Genomic DNA, 21,551 nt, shown 5'->3' on the forward strand with positions numbered 1-21,551 from the left:
TCTCATTTGTTGACTTCTTCCAAAAGCCTTGGTTTCATGTATGTTAACATTAGAAGCCTCCACCCTAAGTTTGTTTTATTCACTGCTTTAGCACACTCTGCCAACCCGGATGTCCTAGCCGTGTCTGAATCCTGGCTTAGGAAGTCCACCAAAAACCCTGAAATTTCCATCCCTAACTATAACATTTTCCGACAAGATAGAACTGCCAAAGGGGGCGGAGTTGCAATCTACTGCAGAGGAAGCCTGCAGAGTTCTGTCTTACTATCCAGGTCTGTATCCAAAAATCCATCTTTCCAGAAACAAGTCTCTCACTGTTGCCGCTTGCTATAGACCACCCTCTGCCCCCAGCTGTGCCTGGACACCATATGTGAATTGATTGCCCCCCATCTATCCTCAGAGATTTTGCTGCTAGGTGACCTAAACTGTGACATGCTTAACACCCCAGCCATCCTACAATCTAAGCTTGATGCCCACAATCTCACTCAAATTATCAATGAACCCACCAGGTACAACCCCAAATCCGTAAACACAGGCACCCTCATAGATATCATCCTAACCAGCTTGCCCTCCAAATACACCTCAGCTGCTTTCAACCAAGATCTCAGCGATCACTGACCCATTGCCTGCAACCGTAATGGGTCTGCTGTCAAACGACCACCCCTCATCACTGTCAAACGCTCCATAAAACACTTCAGCGAGCAGGCCTTTCAATTCGACCAGGTCCGGGTATCCTGGAAGGATATTGACCTCATCCCGTCAGTAGAGGATGCCTGGTTATTCTTTAAAAGTGCCTTCCTCACCATCTTAAATAAACATGCACCATTCCAATTTTGTTTTACCAGGAACAGATATAGCCCTTGGTTCTCTCCAGAACTGACTGCTCTTGACCAGCACTGTCACGAATCCCACCGAAGGTGGCTCCCCTGCCTGCTCGAGTGGCGCTCGGCGGTCGTCGTTGCCGGCCTACTAGCCACCGCTGATCCCTTTTTCCTTTTCTGAGATTCTCAGGGACCTGCACGGGAAGGGTGTGGTGGTGTATATTGATGACATCCTGATCTATTCCGCCAGACGCGCCGCGCATGTATCCCTGGTGCGCAAGTTGCTTGGGCGACTGCTGGAGCATGACATGTACGTTAAGGCTGAGAAATGTGTGTTTCCCAAACGAGCCGTTTCCTTCCTGGGGTATCGCATTTCCACCTCGGGGGTGTCGATGGAGTGTGACCGCGTTAAGGCCGTGCGTAATTGGCCGACTCCGACCACGGTAAAGGAGGTGCAGCGGTTCTTAGGGTTTGCCAATTACTATCGGAGGTTTATCCGGGGCTTTGTTCAGGTGGCTGCTCCCATTACCTCACTGCTGAAGGGGGGCCCGGCGCGCTTGCGCTGGTCAGCAGAAGCGAACAGAGCTTTCAGTCATCTGAAGGAGCTGTTTACCGACGCTCCTGTGCTGGCTCATCCGGACCCCTCTTTGGCATTCATAGTGGAGGTGGACGCGTCCGAGACTGGGGTGGGGGCCGTGCTATCACAGCGCTCGGGCACGCCACCAAAACTCCGCCCTTGCGCTTTCTTTTCAAGGAAGCTCGGTCCGGCGGAACAGAACTATGATTTGGGGGACCGGGAGTTGTTAGCTGTAGTCAAAGCTCTGAAAGTGTGGAGACACTGGCTTGAGGGGGCTAAGCACCCTTTCCTCATCTGGACTGACCACCGTAATCTCGAGTACATCTGGGCAGCTAGGAGACTGAATCCGCGTCAGGCCAGGTGGGCCATGTTCTTTACCCGATTTCGGTTCACAATCTCCTATCGGCCAGGCTCCTTAAACACGAAGGCCGATGCGCTGTCCCGCCTATATGACCGAGGAGAGGGCCATCAATCCAACTCCCATCCTCCCAGCGTCATGCTTGGTAGCACCGGTGGTATGGGAGGTGGACGCGGAGATCGAGCGGGCATTACGGATGGAACCTGCACCATCTCAGTGTCCAGCAGTTGCTCAGTATATGCCGCTTGGTGTCCGTGATCGATTGATTCAATGGGCCCATAATCTCCCCTCTTCGGGTCACCCTGGGATCGAGAGGACAGTGCGGAGTTTTAGGGGAAATTACTGGTGGCCCACATTGGCTAAGGACGTGCAGTTTTATGTTTCCTCCTGCTCGGTGTGCCCTCAGAGCAAGGCTCCTCGACACCTGCCTAGAGGGAAATTACAGCCCCTCCCCGTTCCACAGCGGCCGTGGTCGCACTTGTCAGTGGACTTTCTCACCAACCTTCCCACATCTCAGGGAAACACCACAATCCTGGTCGTTGTGGATCGGTTCTCGAAGTCCTGCCGTCTCATCCCGTTGCCCGGTCTCCCTACGGCTCTGCAGACTGCGGAGGCCCTGTTTACCCATGTCTTCCGGCACTACGGGGTGCCCGAGGACATCGTTTCTGATCGGGGTCCCCAGTTCACGTCCAGAGTTTGGAGGGCGTTCATGGAACGGTTGGGGGTCTCGGTCAGCCTGACCTCGGGTTTCCACCCCGAGAGTAATGGGCAGGTGGAGAGAGTGAACCAAGAAGTGGGTAGGTATCAACGGACATATTGCCTGGACCGGCCCAGGGAGTGGGTGAGGTACGTCCCATGGGCAGAGGTAGCCCAAAACTCCCTCCGTCACTCATCAACTAACATGTCACCGTTTCAGTGCGTGTTGGGCTACCAGCCGGTCCTGGCTCCATGGCACCAGAGCCAGACCGAGGCTCCTGCGGTGGAGGAGTGGGTACAGCGCTCGAAGGACACTTGGAGAGCCATCCAGGACGCATTAACAAAGGCGAGTGGACGGCAGAAGAAGAGCGCTGACCAGCACCGCAGCGAGACCCCTGTGTTTGCACCAGGGGATCGAGTCTGGCTCTCGGCCCAAAACCTACCCCTCCGCCTGCCCTGCCGGAAGCTGGGGCCGCAGTGTGTAGGGCCGTTTAAAGTCCTGAGGAGGATAAACGAGGTGTGTTACCAGTTAAAACTTCCATCTTACTACCGTATTAACCCCTCATTTCATGTGTCTCTCCTCAGGCCAGTGGTGGCTGGTCCCCTGCAGGAAGGTGAGGTGCCGGAGGTCCCTCCACCCCCTCTGGACATTGGGGGGTCCCCGGCGTATACGATACGCGCCATTCTGGACTCCAGACATCGGGTGGGGGGCCTACAGTACCTCATAGACTGGGAGGGGTACGGCACGGAGGAGAGGTGCTGGGTACCAGTGAAGGACATTTTGGACCCCTCACTTCTGAGGGATTTCCATCGCCTTCATGGGGATCGCCCTGCGCCTCGTCCTCCGGGTCGCCCTCGAGGCCGGTGGCGGTGCGCTGCGGGAGCCGCGCGTCAGGGGGGGTACTGTCACGAATCCCACCGAAGGTGGCTCCCCTGCCTGCTCGAGCGGCGCTCGGCGGTCGTCGTCGCCGGCCTACTAGCCACCGCTGATCCCTTTTTCCTTTTCTGTTTGTAATGTCTTATTGGTTGCACCTGTTCCCTATTGTGTGTCTTGATTTGTGTTTATTTAAGCCTGCTTAGCCCGCCCAGGTTTGTGCGGGATTATTTTGCTATCGTTGTGTTTTTTGGATGTGCTGGCTATTTCGCCTTGTATTCTCTCTCCGGACTGTGTGCCCGTTGTTCTGGGTTGGTCGTTTTGTTCACGTGCCCGTTTGTGTTGGCGTTGACCGTTTTTGTGCCGGGAAGAATAAAGGACATTATACCTTACCTCTGCTCTCTGCGCCTGACTCCTACCACCGCTCCTAGCATCTCGTGACAAGCACAAAAACATTCTGTGGCGTACTGCATTAGTATCGAACAGCCCCGTGATATGCAACTTTTCAGGGAAGTTAGGAACAGACATACACAGGCAGTTAGGAAAGCTAAGGCTAGCTTTTTCAAACAGAAATTTGCATCCTGTAGCACAAACTCCAAAAAGTTCTGGGACACTGTAAAGTCCATGGAGAATAAGAGCACCTCCTTCCAGCTGCCCACTGCACTGAGGCTAGGAAACACTGTCACCACCGATAAATCCACTATAATTGAGAATTTCAATAAGCATTGTTCAACGGCTGGCCATGCTTTCCACCTGGCTACCCCTACCCCGGTCAACAGCTCTGCACTCCCCACAGCAACTCGCCCAATCCTCCTCCACTTCTCCTTCACCCAAATCCAGATAGCTGATGTTCTGAAAGAGCTGCAAAATCTGGACCCCTACAAATCAGCCGGGCTAGACAATCTGGACCCTCTCTTTCTAAAATTATCTGCCGAAATTGTTGCAACTCCTATTACTAGCCTGTTCAAACTCTCTTTCGTATCGTCTGAGATTCCCATAGATTGGAAAGCTGCCAGCGGTCATCCCCCTCTTCAAAGGGGGAGACACTCTAGACCCAAACTGCTAAAGACCTATATCTATTCTACCCTGCCTTTCTAAGGTCTTCGAAAGCCAAGTTAACAAACAGATTACGACCATTTCGAATCCCACCGTACCTTCTCCGCTATGCAATCTGGTTTCAGAGCTGGTCATGGGTGCACCTCAGCAACGCTCAAGGTCCTAAACGATATCGTAACCTCCATTGATAAAAGACAATACTGTGCAGCCGTATTCATTGACCTGGCAAAGGCTTTCGACTCTGTCAATCACCACATTCTTATCGGCAGACTCAACAGCCTTAGCTTCTCAAATGACTGCCTCGCCTGGTTCACCAACTACTTCTCAGACAGAGTTCAGTGTGTCAAATCGGAGGGCATGTTGTCTGGACCTCTGTCAGTCTCTATGGGGGTGCCACAGGGTTCAATTCTCGGGCCAACTCTTTTCTCTGTATACATCAATGATGTCGCTCTTGCTGCTGGTGATTCTCTGATCCATCTCTACGCAGACGACACCATTCTGTATACTTCTGGCCCTTCTTTGGACACTGTGTTAACAAACCTCCAGACGAGCTTCAATGCCATACAACTCTCCTTCCGTGGCCTCCAACTGCTCTTAAATGCAAGTAAAACTAAATGCATGCTCTTCAACCGATCGCTGCCTGCACCGGCCCGCCCGACCAGCATCACTACTCTGGACGGTTCTGACTTAGAATATGTGGACAACTACAAATACCTAGTTGTCTGGCTAGACTGTAAACTCTCCTTCCAGACTCACATTAAGCATCTCCAATCCAAAGTTAAATCTAGAATCGGCTTCCTATTTCGCAACAAAGCCTCCTTCACTCATGCTGGCAAACATACCCTCGTAAAACTGACTAACCTACCGATCCTTGACTTTGGCAATGTTATTTACAAAACAGCCTCCAACACTCTACTCAGCAAATTGGATGCAGTCTATCACAGTGCCATCCGTTTTGTCTCCAAAGCCCCATATACTACCCACCACTGCGACCTGTGTGCTCTCGTTAGCTGGTCCTCGCTACATATCCGTCGCCAAACACACTGGCTCCAGGTCATCTATAAGTCTTTGCTAGGCAAAGCCCCACATTATCTCAGCTCACTGGTCACCATAGCAGCACCCACTCGTAGCACGCGCTCCAGCAGGTATATTTCACTGGTCACCCCCAAAGCCAACTGCTCCTTTGTCCGCCTTTCCTTCCAGTTCTCTGCTGCCAATGACTGGAACGAATTGCAAAAATCCCTGAAGCTGGAGTCTTATATCTCCATCACTAACTTTAAGCATCAGCTGTCAGAGCAGCTTACAGATCCTTGCACCTGTACATAGCCCATCTGTAATTAGCCCACCCAAGTACCTCATCCCCATATATATATATATATATATATATTTTTTTTTTGCTCCTTTGCATCCCAGTATCTCTACTTGCACATTCACCTTCTGCACATCTATCACCCCAGTGTTTAATTGCTAAATTGTAATTATTTCGCCACTATGGCCTATTTATTGCCTTACCTCCCTAATCTTACTTGATTTGCACACACTGTATATAGACTTTTATATTGTGTTATTGACTGTACATTTGTTTATTCCATGTGTAACTCTGTGTTGTTGTTTGTGTTGCACTGCCTTGCTTTATCTTGGTCAGGTCACAGTTGTAAATGAGAACTTGTTCTCAACTGGCCTACCTGGTTAAATAAAGGTGAAATAAAAATAAAAGTAAATAAACATAAGAATTCACACCCCTGAGTCAATATTTGTAGAATCACCTTTGGCAGCAATCAAAGCTGTCAGTCTTTCTGGGTTAGTCTATGAGAGCTTTCCACACCTGGATTGTGCTACATTTTCTTATTATTATTTACTAAATTCTTCAAGCTCTGTCAAATTGGTTGTTGATTATTGCTACACAACCATTTTCAGGTCTTGTCATATAAGTAGATTTAAGTTAAAACTGTAACTCTGCCACTCAGGAATATTCCCTGTCTTCTTGGCAGGAAACTCCAGTGTAGATTTGGCCTTGTGTTTTAGGTTATTGTGCTGCTGAAAGGTGAATTAATCTCCCAGTCTGGTTGAAAGCAGATGGAAAGCAGGTTTTCCTCTAAGATTTTGTCTGTGCTTAGCTCCATTCCATTTCATTTTTGTCCTGAGAATCTCCCCAGTCCTTAATGATTACAAGCATGGGGCAGCAGGTAGCCTAGTGGTTAGAACATTGGACTAGCAACCAAAAGGTTGCAATATCCCAGAGCTGACAAGGTGAAAACCTTTCATTCTGCCTCTGAATAAGGCAGTTAACCCACTGTTCCTAAGCCATCATTGAAAATAAGAATTTGTTCATAACTGACTTGCCTAGTTAAATAAAGGTAAAATAAAAAAAATACCCATAACATGATTCAGCCACTACTTTGCATGGAGAGTGGTACTCTGTCATGCGTAGTATTGGATTTTCCCCAAACAAAACATTTTGTTTTCAAGACTAATTGATTTGGCATATTTCTTGCAGTATTTAGTGCCTTGTTGCAAACAGGATGCATGTTTTGAAATATATTTATTATTTTTATCCTTCTTTTCACTCTGTCAATTAGGTTAGTTTTGTGGAATAACTACAATGTCATTGAGCCATCCTCAGTTTTCTCCTATCACAGCCATTAAACTCTGTAACTGTTTTAAAGTCACCATTGGCCTCATGGTGAAATCCCTGAGATGTTTCCTTCCTCTCCGGCAACTGAGTTAGAAATTGACGCCTGTACCTTTGTAGCGACTGGGTGTATTGATATACCATTCAAATTGTAATTAAAAACATTACCATACTCAAAGGGATATTGAATGTCTGCTCTTTTTTATTGTACCCATCTACCAATAGGTGCCCTTCTTTGTGAGGCATTGGAAAACCTACCTGGTTTTTGTAGTTGAATTTGTGTTGGAAATTCACTGCTCGATTGAGGGACCTTACAGACAGTTGTATGTGTGGGGTACAGAGATGAGGTAGTCATTCAAAAATCATGTTAAACACTATTATTGCACACAGAGTGAGTCCATGCAACTTATTATGGGATTTGTTAAACAAATTTGTACTCATGACCATTTTAAATTCAGGCTGTAACACAACAAAATGTGAAAAAGGTCAAGGGGTGTGAATACTTTCTGAAGGCGCTGTAGATAGTGTGTTAAAAGTAATGTAATGATTAGCTGTTGAATCACCAAGATGTATTATACATAAATGAGATACATACCTCCTCTCAGTAAGCTCACAGCCCATCACGTGTCGTGCATTTATCAGAGGACAGCAACACTCAGTCCAGTCTTCTAATGGCTTCATGAAACAGTCCCATCATCTGACTCCACAATGAAATGCTGAAATAAAAGTAACAGTTAGCTAATTGCCAATGTCAGGTGGTCTGTAGCTCTATTGGGCATATTCTTTAACAAATATTCATGTTTATTTGTAAGATTTAGCTAGCTTGTAAAGAAGCTAACTAAAAGTAGCCTACCTTTTCCTGTTTACAAAAATGTGCTCAAATCCTGAAACAACCTTATCTAGCTAGCCTACAGTTTATTATATGATTATGGCTTCATAAACGCATTTGAATTAAATTTAAAAAATGTATGAACCTTGGTCTTTGCCACTCCAACCTCGGCAACAATTCTGCAAAAATACTAATATACTCTACCCCTTGCCATTGAGAGTAAACGGTGTCAGACGAGATAGCTAGCCATTTTTCTGACCATTCAGCAGCATCATTAATATTTATGTAAATGTCAATGCAAAACAGCTAAAACAAATGAAAAGGCAGCTAGTTAGCTGTCATTTCAGAGTTTGCTGTGAATGTGTTAGGTTTTCTCAGCTGTTGTTTGCTAAAATCCACATTACCTTCTGGGATAGGGATAGAAACCTCAAGGTTTTTTGCCTTCACTGGGTTTAGATATAGAACCTTCTTTAATGAATGGTTAGTTAATCTTGTCAAATCAAATAAAAGTTTATTGGTCGCATACACAGATTTGCAGATGTTATCACAGGTGCAGCGAAATGCTTGTTCCTAGCTCCAACAGTGCAGTAATATCTTACAATACAAACACAAAACAATACACAAATAATCAAAAAAGTAAAAAGAAAGAAATATCGCCCAAAGAACCAAATTTGCCAATCCATAAAACAATGCGGAAAACCCCAAATAACCCTTTTTTCTAAGATTGCACAATGCATGTTTAAATTACATAAATTGATAGTTCCGCATGTGATGGATGTTTGTGTGTTATTCATTTAGCTACTTTTCTGGGTTTTCAGGAGCAAGATGTCTGATGAAAACTTATATGAGGATCTTGACATCGTCAAGGAAATGAAGAACTATGACAAGTTTACCCCAACAGAGAATGCAGCCAAAGCAAAGGAGCACCTGGATCTGCTGGAGAAAGTGACCCTTAACATTGCTGTGACAGGTGTCATGTCTTTGGCTATGCCAGATTAAGTGATATTTCATGCTATTCTATAAAATCCTTTCTCTGTAAATAATATTACCTGATTAAGCTAATCATGTAAATGTAATTAACTAGAAAGTCGGGGCACCACGGAAGAACGTTTATAGAGCTGTTATCTTCCGAATAAACTCTTAAAATACTTAGTAATCTTTTACATCGATAGCTGTCATCTTAATCATCTTATTTTCAGTCTCATAATGAAAGTTGTAAATTCTTGGTTATCTTCACGAACCCTGGCTAACAAGTTGAATCAGCAATACAAAATTGGGTTTAATTATTTATTTACTAAATACCTAACTAATCACACAGAATTACAAATACACAGAATACAAATGATGTCATACAGAAAACGTCCCTGGTGGACGGAACCTGTATGACGGCTGGTTACACAAAGGAAAGGGGGTTGGGCTTGAATGAAAGAGCGGGAAGACTTAGGAACAAAGAAACAGCAGCTATGCTATCGTAAATACATTATCTTATGCATTACTAAATTACCGCCCATTTGGAAAAGGAAAATGCAATAAATACAGTGGGGCAAAAAAGTATTTAGTCAGCCACCAATTGTGCAAGTTCTCCCAGTTAAAAAGATGAGAGGCCTGTAATTTTCATCATAGGTACACTTCAACTATGACAGACAAAATGAGAAAAAAAATCCAGAAAATCACATTGTAGGATTTTTAATGAATTTATTTGCAAATTATGGTGGAAAATAAGTATTTGGTCAATAAAAAAAGTTTATCTCAATACTTTGTTATATACCCTTTGTTGGCAATGACACAGGTCAAATGTTTTCTGTAAGTCTTCACAAGGTTTTCACACACTGTTGCTGGTATTTTGGCCCATTCCTCCATGCAGATCTCCTCTAGAGCAGTGATGTTTTGGGGCTGTCACTGGGCAACACGGACTTTCAACTCCCTCCAAAGATTTTCTATGGGGTTGAGATCTGGAGACTGGCTAGGCCACTCCAGGACCTTGAAATGCTTCTTACGAAGCCACTCCTTTGTTGCCCGGGCGGTGTGTTCGGGATCATTGTCATGCTGAAAGACCCAGCCACGTTTCATCTTCAATGCCCTTGCTGATGGAAGGAGGTTTTCACTCATAGACTCACGATACATGGCCCCATTCATTCTTTCCTTTACACGGATCAGTCGTCCTGGTCCCTTTGCAGAAAAACAGCCCCAAAGCATGATGTTTCCACCCCCATGCTTCACAGTAGGTATGGTGTTCTTTGGATGCAACTCAGCATTCTTTGTCCTCCAAACACGACGAGTTGAGTTTTTACCAAAAAGTTATATTTTGGTTTCATCTGACCATATGACATTCTCCCAATCCTCTTCTGGATCATCCAAATGCTCTCTAGCAAACTTCAGACGGGCCTGGACATGTACTGGCTTAAGCAGGGGGACGCGTCTGGCACTGCAGGATTTGGGTCCCTGGCGGCGTAGTGTGTTACTGATGGTAGGCTTTGTTACTTTGGTCCCAGCTCTCTGCAGGTCATTCAGTAGTTCCCCCCGTGTGGTTCTGGGATTTTTGCTCACCGTTCTTGTGATCATTTTGACCCCACGAAGGTGAGATCTTGTGTGGAGCCCCAGATCGAGGGAAATTATCAGTGGTCTTGTATGTCTTCCATTTCCTAATAATTGCTCCCACAGTTGATTTCTTCAAACCAAGCTGCTTACCTATTGCAGATTCAGTCTTCCCAGCCTGGTGCAGGTCTACAATTTTGTTTCTGGTGTCCTTTGACAGCTCTTTGGTCTTGGCCATAGTGGAGTTTGGAGTGTGACTGTTTGAGGTTGTGGACAGGTGTCTTTTGTACTGATAACAAGTGCAAACAGGTGCCATTAATGCAGGTAAGGAGTGGAGGACAGAGGAGCCTCTTAAAGAAGAAGTTACAGGTCTGTGAGAGCCAGAAATCTTGCTTGTTTGTAGGTGACCAAATACTTATTTTCCACCATAATTTGCAAATAAATTCATTACAAATCCTACAATGTGATTTTCTGGATTTTTTTTTCTCATTTTGTCTGTCATAGTTGATGTGTACCTATGATGACAATTACAGGCCTCTCTCATCTTTTTAAGTGGGAGAACGTGCACAATTGGTGGCTGACTAAATACTTTTTTGCCCCACTGTATTTGCTCTGAGCTGCGCTTCGGTAGATTGGTCGTAGATGTTGGCCGGGTTGGCCAACAGATCTTCCTGTCCTCGGAAGAATGTCTCTGGTGGTAAATTGGATACGTGGTGGTATCTTCGTCTGTTTGTTAGACTGGATCCGTCGTCCGTCCTTTCCTAGCCCACGTCTACAGCGGCCGCTGCTAACTCAACGGCTAGGAAGTATCACTTCTGTAGTGAATAAGCTCAAAGTTCATACCATTCGCCACCAAAGCTCACGCCGAGGTTGGCTTAGTTCTGTACTTGACGTGTGTCCTTCTAACGTAGAGGCTGCAGACCTCACGTACTGGAACATCTGGTTATCTTTTCGTCAAAGGCTTATATAGTGGAGAGGGGGAAGGATGTGTTTCATCGTTTATAACCCCTGTCTCTTCACAGGGGTGGGCCACTGATCAAGCAGGGCACTTTCCTTATGAAAACCCAATTCTCTCATTTGGAAGCTAAAATTACATTTCATCTCCTAACAAACAATTTCAATATCAAACATTTCAATTGCATAACAATTCCATGTGACTCTGATAACTAGAGGGTGTATACTTTCCCAGGTACAGTTTATGTCGTCCTGTCATCAGTCATAATGTCTCAGATGACAACTGAACTGACATCCATACTCATTACGTTCCAAAGCATATTTCCAACTGGTTTTATTACCAAAATATGGTTCCTTTCCCCATTTGTTTGATGTTCACAGACTCTCTATATTTAACACAGGCTATTCTGCAGTCCTTCAGTAGGGTCAGAAAGAGAGGGGAAGGGAGAAAGGTATTTATGGGGGGGGTCATAAACCTTACCCACAGGCCAACGTCATGACACAGGGTAGAGCGGGGAGGGAAAGTCCACCTTTGTTAATGCCTTACTTGGACGGGGACGAAGGGGCAGCAGAAACTGGAGTGACCGAGACCACAATGAAGCACATTAGATACAGCCATCACACAATGCCTAACGTGAAAATCTGGGACCTGCCTGGTATCGGCAGCCCTAACTTTAAAGCAAAAAAGTACGTGAAGGATGTCAAGTTTAAAACATACGACTTCTTCATCATCATCAGCACGGTGAGGTTCAAAGAGAATGACATCATGCTGGCCAAAGAGATCCAGAAGATGAAAACCTCTCAGAGCACAAGAGGTCTGCCGGTTTGCTCAATAGTCATGATTGAGAAGAAGAGGAAATATATTTTCAAAACCGCCTTTGCTGCAGCTGCTGGTGCCTCCACCACAGCAGCTGTACCCATCCCTGGCTTCTCAGTGGGCTGTGAGATTGGTGTTATGCAGGCCTTCTTCCACAAGGACTTCCTAACCTTTGGACTGGATGAGAAATCTCTCCAGAGACTCTCAGACCGTGTCAATAAGCCAGTGGGTGATCTGAGCTCAGCGATGAAGTCTCGCTTCGCTGGGGGAGTCGATGAGAAGGTGGTGGCTAGAATGATGCATACAACAGCCATGGTGGCAGCCAAGGCTATCGAAGCTGTGTTGACAACTGTTGTTTTTAGTTTTGGTGCAATGGGGATTGCTTTTGCCACTACACTACACCTTCTGCACAAGGGAATAAAAGAGATGGTGGAGGATGCTAAAGCAGTGCTAATGGCGGCAGGCTTGGAATGACAAAAAAATGATCAGACTGAAAACACCCTGTTCTTCAAGGTGGATGTGGTTACAATGGCTGTACTTTAGATACTGCTTTTCACAAGTAAAATGTCCGATTCATGTCTGATCACTTTTGTTACCATGACAATATGAATAGAGCCAGGAACCCAAGGTTTGAGTTTGTTTACTTAGTTCTAGTGTTGTACGTAGAGTTAGCATCATTATTTGAATTAGCATTGTTGTTAGCTATACCATCATTATTAGCATTAGCATCGTAATTAGCTATAGCATTGTTATTAGCTATAGTGTTGTTATTAACATTAGTATTGGTATTAGCTATAGCATCATTATTAGCATTTGCATCATTATCAGCATTATCTGTGTAGTGCAAAACAATGGAGGCCATACATCTGTTAGCATATGTTTGTTAGCATGGTTACTTTTCCATTTAATCTGTCTTTGCCATCTAATTTCCTGCTCTGTACTCTATGCCATTGTCACTATTTGATTGTACTATGAACTAGTAGGTGGGTGCTTAGGAAATGCCAAACAGTGGAAGAGTACCTCTGTTAGCATGCTTATTTAAAAAAAAAGATTAGTCTTTGTGTCATCTAATTTTCAATTATTAAAGTGTTTGATGTGACTTTAAATATTATGATTGTTTTGGTATTTTTTTTAATTGACACAAAGAATTGTAATAAAAAGACAAACATACAGTAGTGAAGTCAAAGATGCCATTTTATTGACTAGATGTGTCTTTGTCTTCCTGCATGTAACAACATCAGCCTTCTCTCTCTCTCTCTCTCTCTCTCTCTCTCTCTCTCTCTCTCTCTCTCTCTCTCTCTCTCTCTCTCTCTCTCTCTACTCTGGTGTGGAGGGTACAGGCTAGTAGTTGGTGATGATCTCATGGATCCAGGGCAGCAGGGCACAGACCTTGGTGTAGACACCAGGATAGTTGGGCTGGGCACAGCCAACACCCCAGGACACGATGCCATGCAGCTCTCCGTTACACACCAGGGGACCGCCGGAGTCACCCTGAGAGAGAAACAGAGGGGGGAGAGAGAGATAATGAATGAATATATAAATGAATAAACAAACAAATGAAATGTTCTGTTTGTGAGGTTTCAGGGGTTTTCTCCATACCTGACAGGCGTCCTTGCCTCCCTCCAGGTATCCGGCACACACCATGGTATCAGTAATCTGGCCAGGGTAGGACTCATCACAGGCCTTCTTAGACAGGATGGGGATGTCCACACACTGCAGGTTAAATGGGTTGAACACTGACAGAGAGAGAGACAGACGAGAGACAGAGAAAGAGAGAGACAGAGTTGGAGAGAGAGAGAGAAGTAGTAGCTACCCTCTCAAGTAAATTGACTTGCTGATTTCCCGTCAACATGTAGACCTACAGTGAACTACAGTTGAAGGAAAATGTATTTTAGTTGATTACATTCAGCATCCCAATCTCATCCTTATTCCACCCCATCCCATAATACACCCTTCTACATAAATACCAGAGTCAGTGTAGATGTTTCCCCATCCAGACACCACACACATGTCCCCAGCCTTGGGGCAGGCCGTGGGCAGGGCGATGGGCTTGACAAACTTGTTGAGAGTGACAGGGTGGGCCAGCTTCAACAGCATAATGTCGTGGTCCATGGTCTGGTAGTCATAGCTCTGGTGCCAGTAGATGGCATCCACAGACATGTACTGCTCCGTTCCCTCGTGCTTCCAGATGTGGTGGTCACCCAGGATGGCAAGCTGACTCCAAGGACTAGAGAGAGAGAGAGAGAGAGAGAGAGAGAGAGAGAGAGAGAGAGAGAGAGAGAGAGAGAGAGAGAGAGAGAGAGAGAGAGAGAGAGGACATGATTTATGAGAGGAAGGAGAGCAGGAAGGGATGAAGGTAAAGAAGTGGAGAGAGGAAGGCAGAGAAAACAAGAAGGAGAGAGAGGGGAAGACAGAACGTGAAGACAGATGGAAAATTGGAGAAGGGAGAGGAGAAAAAAATAGAAACGTTTAGGGAGGCACAGTAAAGGGAAAAGATGGTTGACAGTGACCCTGCAGTACTCACTTCATCCAGCAGTGGGCGGCAGAGATGATCCACTGGTCGTTAATGAGGGAGCCACCACAGAAGTGGTAGCCGATGTTAAGAGAGGCTTGCCAGGGCTGGGAGTGAGCCTCACACTCATAACCCCCCACGATCCTGTCATCCATAGGAGCTGCCGCTGAGGGAGGGAAGGAGTGGAAGGGAGAGGGAGGGTCAGAGGAGAAAGAGAGTAGGATGGAGAGAGGGAGTAGTGTTCAGAAAGCATGACAGGAGGAAGGTGACAGAAGACCGAGAGATGCAGAGGTTAGAGATAATGTTATATTATACAAGATGGGCAAAAGGAGAGCATTAAACTGATGTCCACATTGTCTGTAAAAGATGTGTGTCTCTATGCGTGTTTCTTTGCGTGTCTCAATGTGTGTCTCTATGCGTGTTTCTTTGCGTGTCTCTATGTGTGTCTCTATGTGTGTGTTTGTTACCTGCAGCCCCCAGGAGTGTGAGTACAATCAGGCCAATCATCGTGCTGCTGAGACAAGTCTTCATTCACCAGACTGGACATGTGCACTCTGCGATTCTCTACATTTATACCTTTATCTCAACTGATATCCCTCCACCCTGCCCTGCCCCCTTTCCAAGTCTCTCGTGCCTGATGCCCCACCCCACCTCAAACTCTCCTGCCCCATCATGCCTCGTCTTATCACAAACTCCCCTTCCATTCTACCAGGTACTCAGAGCGTTTATGTTGAAACAGGGTTGAACAGTTGTTGGCCAGATTGTCAGAGTGGTTGGATCATTGAGACCTCTTGCAACACCTCAAAGAAGCGGGGGAAAAAACTTGTACTTTTCAGGCACGAGTTCTAACATCACAGGTGGCCATTTCTCTCACAGCTCCTGGCCTATATTCAAGGGCATACTAAGTATACTAAAGAATAGTAGCAGAGATAAGGAAGACTCTATGAGTTAAATTTTAATAGAACCAGACAGAAAGATGATTTGCACATTTAAAATGTTGTGCAATCAGTGCATTCAACAGAATAATTGGTTGTTCTGTAAGATGCAACATTGGGAAGCGAATAGACTTTGTGGGATGAGCACGGGATGTTAAGTAGCCGTGGTCCTTTGGATACTGCATATGGCCAGCCATGGGTACATGTCCTTGTTTGCCACATGCCACTTCAAAAGGCTAAATGTCTGTCACATTCAGTTTGCCAGCTACTGTTTAATCATCAGCTAGGTGTACACTCCCCCACGTATTTATTTGGGCAGTGAAGATAAAACCTTTAATTTGGCTCTAAACTCGAACATTTTGGATTTGAGAACAAATGTTTTATACACTACAAGGCCAAACGTGTGTGGACACCCATTCAAATTAGTGGATTTGGCTCAGCAACACCCGTTGCTGACAGATGTATAAAATCAAGCACACAGCCATGCAATCTCCATAGACGAACATCGGCAGTAGAATTGCCCATACTGAAGAGCTCAGTGACTTTTAACGTGGCACCGACACAGGATGCCACCTTTCCAACAAGTCAGTTCAACAAATGTCTGCCCTGCTAGAGCTGCCCCTGTCAACTGTAAGCGCTGTTAATGTGAAGTGGAAACGTCTAGGAGAAAAAATGGCGCAGCTGCAAAATGGCAGGACGCAAAAGCAGGTGTCCACATAATTTGGGTCATGTAGTGTATGAGGCAACAGTACAGAATTACACCTTTTATTTTAGGGTGCTTTCATACATATTTGTTTTACCATTTAGAAATTAATGCACTTTTTGTATCCAGTCCCCTCATCACTTATAGTGTATTTAATTTAGTCAAAAGTTCAGTATTTCGTCCCATATTTCTAGTACACAATGACTACATCAAGCTTGTGACTCTACAAACTTGTTGGATGCATTTGCAGTTTGTTTTGGTTGTGTTTTGGATGATGTTGTGCAAATGGTAAATAATGTATTGTGTCATTTTGGAGTCACTTTTATTGTAGGTAAGAATATAAGATGTTCCCGAACACTTGTACATTAATGTGGATGCTACCTTGATAACGGATAATCATGAATGAATAATGATGAGTGGGAAAGTTACAGATGGACAAAGGTCATGCCCAAAAAACATGCTAACCTCTCACCATTACAAATAACAGGGGAGGTTAGGATTTCCTTGGAGGTATGATATTCATGCATCTGTAACTTTATCACTCATCATTATTCAAGATTCATTCATGATTATCATGGTAGCATCCACATGAATGTAGAAGTGTTCAGAAACATATTATATTCTTATTTACAATAAAAGTGACTCCAAAATGACAATACATTATTTACCATTCATTTCTATTGGGCACAACATAATCCGAAACACAACCAAAACAAACTGCAAATGCATCCAACAAGTTTGTAGAGTCACAAGCTTGATTTAGCAGTGGTGTAAAAAAGTATTAAATTGTCATTCTTGAGTAAAAGTACAAAGTAAAAGTAAACGCTATACATCAAATTCCTTATATTAAGCAAATCTTCGTCTGCCCACGTGTTCTCGCATACCCCTAGAGCATCGAGCCAGCGGGGTGGTGGCACTGGAATCCTCATCTCTCCCAAGTGGATATTCTCTCTTTCTCCCCTGACCCATCTGTCTATCTCCTCATTTGAATTCCATGCTGTCACAGTTACCAGCCCTTTCAAGCTTAACATCCTTATCATTTATCGCCCTCCAGGTTCCCTTTGAGAGTTCATCAATGAGCTTGACGCCTTGATAAGTTCCTTTCCTGAGGATGGCTCACCTCTCACAGTTCTGGGTGACTTTAACCTCCCCACGTCTACCTTTGACTCATTCCTCTCTGCCTCCTTCTTTCCACTTCTCTCCTCTTTTGACCTCACCCTCTCACCTTCCCCCCCTACTCACAAGGCAGGCAATACGCTTGACCTCATCTTTACTAGATGCTGTTCTTCCACTAATCTCATTGCAACTCCCCTCCAAATCTCCGACCACTACCTTGTATCCTTTTCCCTCTTGCTCTCATCCAACACTTCTCACTCTGCCCCTACTCGGATGGTATTGCGCCGTCCCAACCTTCGCTCTCTCTCTCCCGCTACTCTCTCCTCTTCCATCCTATCATCTCTTCCCTCTGCTCAAACCTTCTCCAACCTATCTCCTGATTCTGCCTCCTCAACCCTCCTCTCCTCCCTTTCTGCATCCTTTGATTTTCTCTGTCCCCTATCCTCCAGGCCGGCTCGGTCCTCCCTTCCTGCTCCGTGGCTCGACGACTCACTACGAGCTCACAGAACAGGGCTCCGGGCAGCCGAGCGGAAATGGAGGAAAACTCGCCTCCCTGCGGACCTGGCATCCTTTCACTCCCTCCTCTCTACATTCTCCTCTTCTGTCTCTGCTGCTAAAGCCACTTTCTACCACTCTAAATTCCAAGCATCTACCTCTAACCCTAGGAAGCTCTTTGCTACCTTCTCCTCCCTCCTGAATCCTCCTCCCCCTCCCCCCCCTCCTCCCTCTCTGCGGATGACTTCGTCAACCATTTTGAAAAGAAGGTTGACGATATCCGATCCTCGTTTGCTAAGTCAAACGACACCGCTGGTCCTGCTCACACTGCCCTACCCTGTGCTTTGACCTCTTTCTCCCCTCTCTCTCCAGATGAAATCTCGCGTCTTGTGACGGCCGGCCGCCCAACAACCTGCCCACTTGACCCTATCCCCTCCTCTCTTCTCCAGACCATTTCCGTAGACCTTCTCCCCTACCTCACCTCGCTCATCAACTCATCCTTGACCGCTGGCTACGTCCCTTCCGTCTTCAAGAGAGCGAGAGTTGCACCCCTTCTGAAAAAAACCTACACTCAATCCCTCCGATGTCAACAACTACAGACCAGTATCCCTTCTTTCTTTTCTCTCCAAAACTCTTGAACGTGCCGTCCTTGGCCAGCTCTCCTGCTATCTCTCTCAGAATGACCTTCTTGATCCTAATCAGTCAGGTTTCAAGACTGGGCATTCAACTGAGACTGCTCTTCTCTGTGTCACGGAGGCTCTCCGCACTGCTAAAGCTAACTCTCTCTCCTCTGCTCTCATCCTTCTAGACCTATCTGCTGCCTTTGATACTGTGAACCATCAGATCCTCCTCTCCACCCTCTCCGGGTTGGGCATCTCCGGCGCGGCCCACGCTTGGATTGCGTCCTACCTGACAGGTCGCTCCTACCAGGTGGCGTGGCGAGAATCTGTCTCCGCACCATGCGCTCTCACCACTGGTGTCCCCCAGGGCTCTGTTCTAGGCCCTCTCCTATTCTCGCTATACACCAAGTCACTTGGCTCTGTCATATCCTCACATGGTCTCTCCTATCATTGCTATGCAGACGACACACAATTAATCTTCTCCTTTCCCCCTTCTGATAACCAGGCGGCGAATCGCATCTCTGCATGTCTGTCAGACATATCAGTGTGGATGACGGATCACCAGCTCAAGCTGAACCTCGGCAAGACGGAGCTGCTCTTCCTCCCGGGGAAGGACTGCCCGTTCCATGATCTCGCCATCACGGTTGACAACTCCCTTGTGTCCTCCTCCCAGAGTGCTAAGAACCTTGGCGTGATCCTGGACAACACCCTGTCGTTCTCCACTAACATCAAGGCGGTGACCCGATCCTGTAGGTTCATGCTCTACAACATTCGCAGAGTACGACCCTGCCTCACACAGGAAGCGGCGCAGGTCCTAATCCAGGCACTTGTCATCTCCCGTCTGGATTACTGCAACTCGCTGTTGGCTGGGCTCCCTGCCTGTGCCATTAAACCCCTACAACTCATCTAGAACGCCGCAGCCCGTCTGGTGTTCAACCTTCCCAAGTTCTCTCACGTCACCCCGCTCCTCCGCTCTCTCCACTGGCTTCCAGTTGAAGCTCGCATCCGCTACAAGACCATGGTGATTCCCTACGGAGCTGTGAAGGGAACGGCACCTCCATACCTTCAGGCTCTGATCAGGCCCTACACCCAAACAAGGGCACTGCGTTCATCCACCTCTGGCCTGCTGGCCCCCCTACCTCTGAGGAAGCACAGTCCCGCTCAGCCCAGTCAAAACTGTTCGCTGCTCTGGCACCCCAATGGTGGAACAAGCTCCCTCACGACGCCAGGACAGCGGAGTCAATCACCACCTTCCGGAGACACCTGAAACCCCACCTCTTTAAGGAATACCTAGGATAGGATAAAGTAATCCTTCTAACCCCCCCCCCTTAAAAGATTTAGATGCACTATTGTAAAGTGGTTGTTCCACTGGATATCATAAGGTGAATGCGCCAATTTGTAAGTCGCTCTGGATAAGAGCGTCTGCTAAATGACTTAAATGTAAAATGTAAATGTAAATCAGATGGCACACTACAACACTCTGAATGCTTATGACACCTTCCAATGGGAGGACTAGATGCATAAGAAGTACTTTCATTTCTAAATGGTAAAACAGATATGTATGAAAGCACCCTCAAATGTAAGGTGACATTCTGTACTGTCAGCTTATATAAAACATTTGATCTCAAACCCAAAACGCTGAAGTATAGAGCCAAATGAATAGTTTTAGCTTCACTGTCCAAATAAATATGTAGGAGAGTGTATGTTGGGAAGTGTATGCAGGTGCATGAAATAAAATATTGTGGCCCTTGTATGCTTGTATGTTTAGGGATAAGGCAGAGTAAGGGGAGGGGGAGGTGATTAGGGTGGTCAGCAGGGTAGAGTGAACGTTGTGAGCATATGGGAGGGCAGTGCAGGTAGGGTGTGAGGGGTGGTGGAGGGCAGATAGGGTGTGCTGGGTAGGGGAGGTAAGGTAGGGTGTAAGGGGTGGGGGAGAGCAGATAGGGTGTGCTGGGTAGGGGTGGTAAGGTAGGGTGTGAGGGGTGGGGGAGGGCAGATAGGGTGTGAGGGGTAGAGGAGGTAAGGTAGGGTGTGAGGGATGGGGGAGGGCAGATAGGGTGTGTATAAATAAAGTCCATGCGTGTGTCCAGGTGTCTTTGATCAGCCAGTGTTCACCGGACAGACAGACACCATGAGACTGCTCGCTCTGATACTGCTGGTTGGAGCTGCTGGTAATTAAACACACACACACACATCCAGTACTTTAATATAGTCTACCAATTATATATCATAAACTATTCATAGGGAATATTAATCTTTCATATAGCTTATAACAGCGTTAAACTATTTTACCCAACAAGCTGTTTCTATGTGATGTAGAACAATTCTGATGAATACTGTTCAGAGTGCAACAATGTCCTCATCTCTCCCCTCTTGTGACCACTCTCTCTGTATGGTGTCTCTCTTTGTGTGTTTCAGTGGCAGTGCCCCGTGAGGATGGTAGGATCATCGGTGGCCAGGAGTGTGAACCTCACTCCCGACCCTGGATGGCCTCCCTCAACTACGGGTACCACTTCTGCGGAGCCGTGCTCATCAACGAGCAGTGGGTGATCTCTGTCGCTCACTGCTGGTACAAGTGAGTAAGGGTGGAGGGCAGGGGAGGGAAAGGGAAAGGGGGATACCTAGTCAGTTGTACAATTGAATGCATTCAACTGAAATGTGTCTTCCGCATTTAATCTGAATCAGAGAGGTGTGGGGGGCTGACTTAATCAACATCCATGTCTTCGGCATCCCTGGGGAACAGTGGGTTAACTGCCTTACTCAGGGGCAGAACGACAGATTTTGGGCCAATATGGACCAAAAGGAGGGCTATTCTTTGTCTTCTGCAGTGTGACACTTTGAATCTTATCAAACTGACATGAGGTTTCTCTGTAATCATAATTGTATCACCCTGTCTTTCCTTTTGTCCTCTCCCTCCTCTCATTCCTCTGCCCTTCCTCTCCTTCGTCCTTCTCTCTCAGCCCCTACGCTATGCAGATCATGCTTGGAGAGCACAACCTGCGTGTGTTTGAGGGAACTGAGCAG

General features: G+C 46.2%; 2 protein-coding genes across 2 annotated transcripts in view; one reads left to right on the plus strand and one right to left on the minus strand.

Moving 5' to 3' along the window:
- Positions 1-13,322: 13,322 nt before the first annotated feature.
- LOC106577461 (trypsin-2-like) lies at positions 13,323-15,261 on the minus strand. Its single transcript, XM_014155458.2, has 5 exons — positions 15,126-15,261; positions 14,671-14,824; positions 14,114-14,373; positions 13,746-13,882; positions 13,323-13,637 (listed from the first exon to the last, which is right to left on the minus strand). Exons 1-5 carry the CDS (start codon positions 15,187-15,189, stop codon positions 13,488-13,490), a joined length of 765 nt encoding a protein of 254 aa, XP_014010933.1. The 5' UTR covers positions 15,190-15,261; the 3' UTR covers positions 13,323-13,487.
- A 5,335-nt stretch (positions 15,262-20,596) lies between these two features.
- The window catches only part of LOC106577462 (trypsin), a 3,363-nt gene continuing 2,408 nt past the window's right edge, over positions 20,597-21,551 (plus strand). The window contains exons 1-3 of the mRNA XM_014155474.2: positions 20,597-20,698; positions 20,946-21,102; positions 21,488-21,551. The exon at positions 21,488-21,551 is cut by the window's right edge and continues 35 nt beyond it. Coding sequence (XP_014010949.1) covers positions 20,659-20,698; positions 20,946-21,102; positions 21,488-21,551 — 261 coding nt within the window. The 5' untranslated portion in view covers positions 20,597-20,658. The remainder of the gene's footprint in view (positions 20,699-20,945; positions 21,103-21,487) is intronic.

This window comes from Salmo salar, chromosome ssa02, assembly GCF_905237065.1.
Source record: "Salmo salar chromosome ssa02, Ssal_v3.1, whole genome shotgun sequence".
In the NCBI taxonomy this organism is placed as follows: domain Eukaryota; kingdom Metazoa; phylum Chordata; class Actinopteri; order Salmoniformes; family Salmonidae; genus Salmo; species Salmo salar.